Source organism: Echinops telfairi, unplaced genomic scaffold (genome assembly GCF_000313985.2).
Source record: "Echinops telfairi isolate 266 unplaced genomic scaffold, ASM31398v2 ScPeMD7_7468;HRSCAF=8506_1, whole genome shotgun sequence".
Taxonomy (NCBI): Eukaryota; Metazoa; Chordata; class Mammalia; order Afrosoricida; family Tenrecidae; genus Echinops; species Echinops telfairi.
In genome coordinates, this window is record NW_022111370.1 from 5,534,136 (window position 1) to 5,540,001 (window position 5,866).

At 50.9% G+C, this 5,866-nt stretch overlaps 1 protein-coding gene across 1 annotated transcript in view; it reads left to right on the plus strand.

The window, feature by feature from the left end:
* The window catches only part of FAM184B (family with sequence similarity 184 member B), a 136,005-nt gene that overhangs the window by 106,187 nt on the left and 23,952 nt on the right, over nucleotides 1-5,866 (plus strand). The window contains exons 10-11 of the mRNA XM_045284392.1: nucleotides 898-1,007; nucleotides 5,221-5,344. Coding sequence (XP_045140327.1) covers nucleotides 898-1,007; nucleotides 5,221-5,344 — 234 coding nt within the window. The remainder of the gene's footprint in view (nucleotides 1-897; nucleotides 1,008-5,220; nucleotides 5,345-5,866) is intronic.

A 5,866-nucleotide genomic window follows, 5' to 3' on the forward strand; every position in this document is an offset into this window, starting at 1 on the left:
TTATCTTTGGCACTCTTTCCCAGAAAGGCAGTCATAGGGAACTTCTCGGGAGTTACTGTAGTCAGTAGGGGTTGTTCCAATTCTAACTTTTGCATTTTTCCATAAATATACCAAAATCCTCATTCCCTTGTATGGCTTTGATAATTAACTCAGTCATTCTATCATGTGCATCCCTTCTCTTTATGGGTACTGTGATTTCCCCTGAATTATTCATCGTGATCTCATTATTGCTCATAGTGGCAATAATAGTTTCATTTTTACATGGTCCGGGATAAAACATAAACATACTCCAGAATATCATAGCGGCAACAACAAAACAATTTGTGAGCGGATTCCGGCAACCAATTCCTACAGTCCGACTTTTTGAAGTCGGGTCATCTGTCGCTGGACTTTGTCAGCCAGCAGGAGTGGTCCCATCAGGAACACATCACCCCTGGTGTTACCATCCCAGCTGACTGGCTGCGCATGCCGGTGTGGATCGTCCGCGACTCTTTCTCAGTGGCGCTCGGATCTGAGCCACGCACGGGTCATGGCGCTGTGCTGTGAACAGCGCTGGCTCCGTGGTAGAATTCTCAGCCTCCTGCAGGAGACCTGGGCTCAGTTCCCAGCCAGGGCACAGTCTCATGCCCTGCCCCTCTCTCAGAGCAGGTCTGTGTGTTGCTGTCATGCCAAGCAGCCTTCAGCAGAGCTTCCCCAGTACAAAGGACCTAGAAGAAAGGCGTGAAGATCTATTTGCCAAACAGAAGCCTCTGAAAGGTCCATGGGCCCCGCGGATGATATCCAGACTGTATGCGGTGCAGGGCTGGGCACTGATGTGCACAGGGGTGGCCATGAGGCAGGGGCGGCTGAGGACAGACCGTACCTATGCGACATTGTCATTCATTGTCTTTGCTGTAGGAGCCCAGCTCGCAGCTGAATGAGCCGTTCCAGACCATGCTCGGAAGAGACGACTCTCAGGATAAGCTGGCACCTGGTGATGCAGTCCCCGGTGGGAGAGAAGAAGGGAGGTACAGGAGGACATGCAGGCCTCTGAGTGCCCCTGTGGGGGCCACATTTGGAAGAATCTATTCTTTCATTCATTCGTTCCTCAAGTATTGATCACTGCCCCTGGCATCGTCTTAGGAAGGGGACAGACAGAATTTCTCTGTGACTTCAGCTCCATTAGGGACTCACCATGAATGAGCCTATTTCATTGTCACACTGTCCCACAGGGGCCATTTATTGATTAAAAACCCAAAACCATCCTATTCCCCCCCCCCATCAAATTGATACTGACTCACCGAGACCCTATAGAGCAGCAGTTCTCAACCTGGGGGTCACGGCCCCTTTGGGGGTCAAACGATCCTTTCACAGGGGTCGCCCGATTCATAACAGTATCAAAATGACAGGATGAAGTAGCAACAAAAATAATTTTATGGTTGGGGGGGTCACCACAACACGAGTAAGTGTATGAAAAGGTCGCGGCATTACGAAGGTTGAGAACCACTACTGTAGAGGGTTTCCAAGGCTGTACATCACGAAGGTTGAGAACCACTGCTGTAGAGGGTTTCCAAGGCTGTAAATCACGAAGGTTGAGAGCCACTGCTGTAGAGGGTTCCCAAGGCTGTACATCACGAAGGTTGAGAACCACTACTGCAGAGGGTTCCCAAGGCTGTACATCACGAAGGTTGAGAGCCACTGCTGTAGAGGGTTTCCAAGGCTGTACATCACGAAGATTGAGAACCACTACTGTAGAGGGTTCCCAAGGCTGTACATCACGAAGATTGAGAACCACTGCTGTAGAGGGTTCCCAAGGCTGTACATCACAAAGGTTGAGAACCACTGCTGTAGAGGGTTCCCAAGGCTGTACATCACGAAGATTGAGAACCACTGCTGTAGAGGGTTCCCAAGGCTGTACAGCTTTGTGGAGCAGACAGTGTCATCTTTCTCTTGTGGAGTGGTTAATGAACTCGAAGCGCTGACCTTGTAATTAGCAGTCAACATTTAGGCCACATCACCAGAGTTCCTTTACATGAAACACAAAGACCAAATGAAGCCCGCTGTCCCCGCGTCCATTCCAACTCATAGTGACCCCATAGGTCAGGGCAGAGCTGCCCTGTGGGTTTCTGAGACTGACACTTTATGGGACTATGCTCAAACTCACCCAAACTCCCTGCCACGGAGTCAATTCTGACTTATAGCAACTCTATAGGTCAGGGTAACACTGTCCCTGAGGGTTTCTGAGACAGTAACTCTTTGCAGAAATAGAAAGCCTCATCTTTCTCTGTCGGAGAGGCTGGTGGTTGTGAAATGCCAACCTTGCAGTTAGCAACCCAGCCTGTAATCCACTACGCCAACAGGGCTCCTAAGGAAGCACAAGAGGCTAATAGATAAACCTGCTCAAGACTGAAGCCTGGCCTGGCCCCAAACCTCTGTTCCTCCCTCTCCCACATCAGCGACAGCAGCCCCCAGACACAGGTTCAGGAAGGGCAAGCTCAGTGGGTTACCCTCGGAGGGCAGCCTCCTGGGGTGGGTAGAACGCAGACCCTTGGAACCCATGGCCTAAGTGCACGGCCCACTTCTGTTCATGAGTACCATCACTGTTTTCTTAAAATGTAACACACACACACACACAAGAAACCCACTCCTAGCTATTTCATAATGTCCCTGAACTGGGCTCTGTCCGCAAACAGACAGCCTCTTCTTTCTCTCTCAGAGTGGACGGTGGGTTTAAACAGCCGTGCTTTCGACTAGCAGTCCCACGCTGACCCACCAGCGCCACCAGGGTCCTTGGCTTATATTTATGCAAATGAAATAAAAGCACATATTCACAGAAAGGCTTGTACCAGAGTACTTCTAGCAGTTTCATTCATTATCTCCCAGAAATGTAAACCACCCAAACATCTAGCTGAAGGAAAACCCGCCAGCAGATGGCGCTGTGTTTCTAAAATGGACTACTGTACTACTAGGCAACAAGATGTGACCCCATGACATGCAGCTGGATGGATGGATCACAAAAGGAACCTGGGGGATGTACTGGTTACTCGCTTGGCTGCTAACCTCAAGGTCAGCAGTTCAAAACTACCAGTCAGCTCCCCGGGAGCAAGATGAGGCTTTCTACTCCCTTAAAGAGTTAGTCTCAGAAACTCACAGGGGTAGTTCCACTCTGTCCTATAGGACGCTGTGAATTGACATCAACTGTATGGCAGTGGGTTTGTTTGACTGGGTCACTAAGATGTTGTGTTGAGCAGAAGTCACACACACACACACACACACACACACACACACGACATAGTTCATCTTGTGTCTTGTTTACAATCAGGAAGGAAGGATGAGTCTGTAGTGAAGGGAAGGAGCTTGACAAAAAGGGGCTCAAGGGAGTTGGGGAGGGAGCGGTTATGAAAGTGCTCTGTGTTTCGATTGGGCGGGAGTTTCCTGGTTGCATGTATTTGTCCAAAGGCACCCTGGTGGCACAATGGTTTGAGCCCCTAGCTGCTGAGAGGTTGGCAGTCCCAATCTCCCCAGCAGCTTCACGGGATAAAAGGCCTGGTGATCTGTTCCCCTAAAGATTTCAGTGCAGGAAACCCTGCGGGGCTGCCTGCTCCATCCTGCAGAGTCGCTGTGAGTCTGCCGTGACTGGAGGACACACACCACCACCACCCACTCCACCACCACCACAGCATATATTTGCCAAGACTCGTTGACGTGCACACTTATGTACGTTTCATCCTATGATAGTAAAATGGTCATGGATAGGGCCAGCAAGTCCTGTATTAGAATGTAAGCCATCCCAGATCATCATTGTTGTCCGCTTGGTTTGGTTTGGCTTCAGGACAGAAACCAGACTAAACCAAACCAAACCAAACACCATGCCATCTACAGGGTAGAACATCCCCTGTTGGTTTCTGAGACTGTAACTCCTTATGGGAATAGAAAACTTCCTATTTCTTCCATGAAGCACCTGGTGGTTTTGAACTGCTGACTTTGCAGCTAGCAGTGCAGCTGGTACCTGCTCCACCACCAGGGCTACTCAGGAAGAGTTGTGACATTAGATCATAGAGCCCTCTATTCTGGAGCCTCTCAAAAGCCCCGTATGAGTAACTCTTCACACTCAGTCCTTCTTACTGTTAGTCAGCATTTCCCAAGACGCCACCAAAGCCGATCAGGGCCCCTCCACAGTGCAAAGGGATAACACAATTGGCCACAACCGGAAGGTTGGCAGTTCTGATCTGCCCAGAGCGCCTTGAAAGAAAGGTGTGGTGATGGACTTCTGACAACCCAGCTGCTGGCCCTCCTGTGGAGCACGCCCCCCCCCACCCTCGGACACTGGTGGGGTCGCCGTGACCTGGTATCGACTCAACAGCCACTGGTTGGGGTGCCAGGCAGACACCCGAGGTTCTATTAGATTCCTTGGGTGGAAATACCTTGATCCTTGGCTTTGCACGTGAAAGAATTCATGCAGAAGCCTGGTTCGTGATCCCCGAGTGAGTTTTTATAATGGACAGAAGATTCAGGTTTTACACAGGCACCCTCAGGGCACTTCACACCCACACGTGGAAAACGGAGGTCAGAAGAACTGCAGCACAGCGGAGCAGCAGCTGGGAAAGGGGGATGGGCTCCCGGGACTGGCTTTTTTAGGGTCCTCCACTGATAGGTGTGACCCCCAGTACTGGTTGACCCCACTGGCTGAATTAAGCCCACCTGGTCTAGATTGGGGCCCTCCCAGGTGTACTGGTTTCCTGTCTCAAAGGCCTGAATTTGTGCATGCCCTTTATCCTTTATCGGCTTCCAACTTCCTGTAAAGGAGGAAGGGAGGCCTTAGCATGTAGAGCGACAACCCCTGTTTCTCCCTCTAGCAATCCTAACAGTTCCAGCTACGTCTTCTGGTATCACAGTGCAATAACTTTATCTGTCAAGTTGCGCTTTGAAAGTCAAGTCCGAGCTTTCTGACCCACGTTGGGTTGCAGTTCCAAAGCCTCAGCTGCTCCAGGGGAGAAAGAGGAGGCTTTCTGCTCCTGTAAAGAGTTACTGTCGGAGAAACCCAGCGGGGCGGCTCCAGCCTGGCCCAGAGGGTCTCTGGGGGTCTGTGGCAGCCGAGGTTTTTTGCATGGCTACTGGAGCTCCCTGTTCTCTACTGCAGGGGAGTTTCTGAGAATTGAGGTATTAAGGTGGGGGGTGGGCAAAGGAGGGGGTCATGCCTAGTTCTGGGTCTTTTGTGACTCTAGACCCTTATTTCCAAAGGCTTGAAGTGCCCCTCCAGGAGGGTGCTGATCTGCAAACGCCTCTGAGCTCCTCCCGGAAGGAGAAGGCGATCGAGCATCTACAGGAGGAGTGGCAGAGCCAGAAGGCCAGATTGCAAGCCCAGGTAGACACACCTGGGGGTATGCCAGCACCCTGCATGACACCCTGACTCCTGCTCATCCCGACAGAACTTTGGAAAGGGAGGGAAACTCCATCCATTATATGAGGGGGCCTCAAAAGATTCATAGAAAAAATTGGGATTAAAAGATAATGGAATTTTCCCCACCAACTCTCTGAAACACTTCGTGTATATCTATGTAAAAGGCTGGGAGGGCATTCCATGCCCAGGGTAAAGTAGGATTCTTGGTCATTTGTATTCATTCCCTCCACACCCACTGTCACTCTCGGAGCACCTAGTAGGTGCCAGAAAGCCTGCCACGTGCTCGGGATATATCTGCGAACGAGAAACAGACTCCGGGGATTCAAGGAGCTTCTCTGTCAGTGGAAGACCATGATGGTTCAGGGGTAGAACTCTTGAAAACCAGGGTTCAAGTCCCAACCAGGGCCCCTGAAGCACAGCCACCACCCAGCTGCCAGTGGAAGAGGTGTGTGTGTGTGTGTGTGTGTGTGTGTGTGTGTGTGTGTG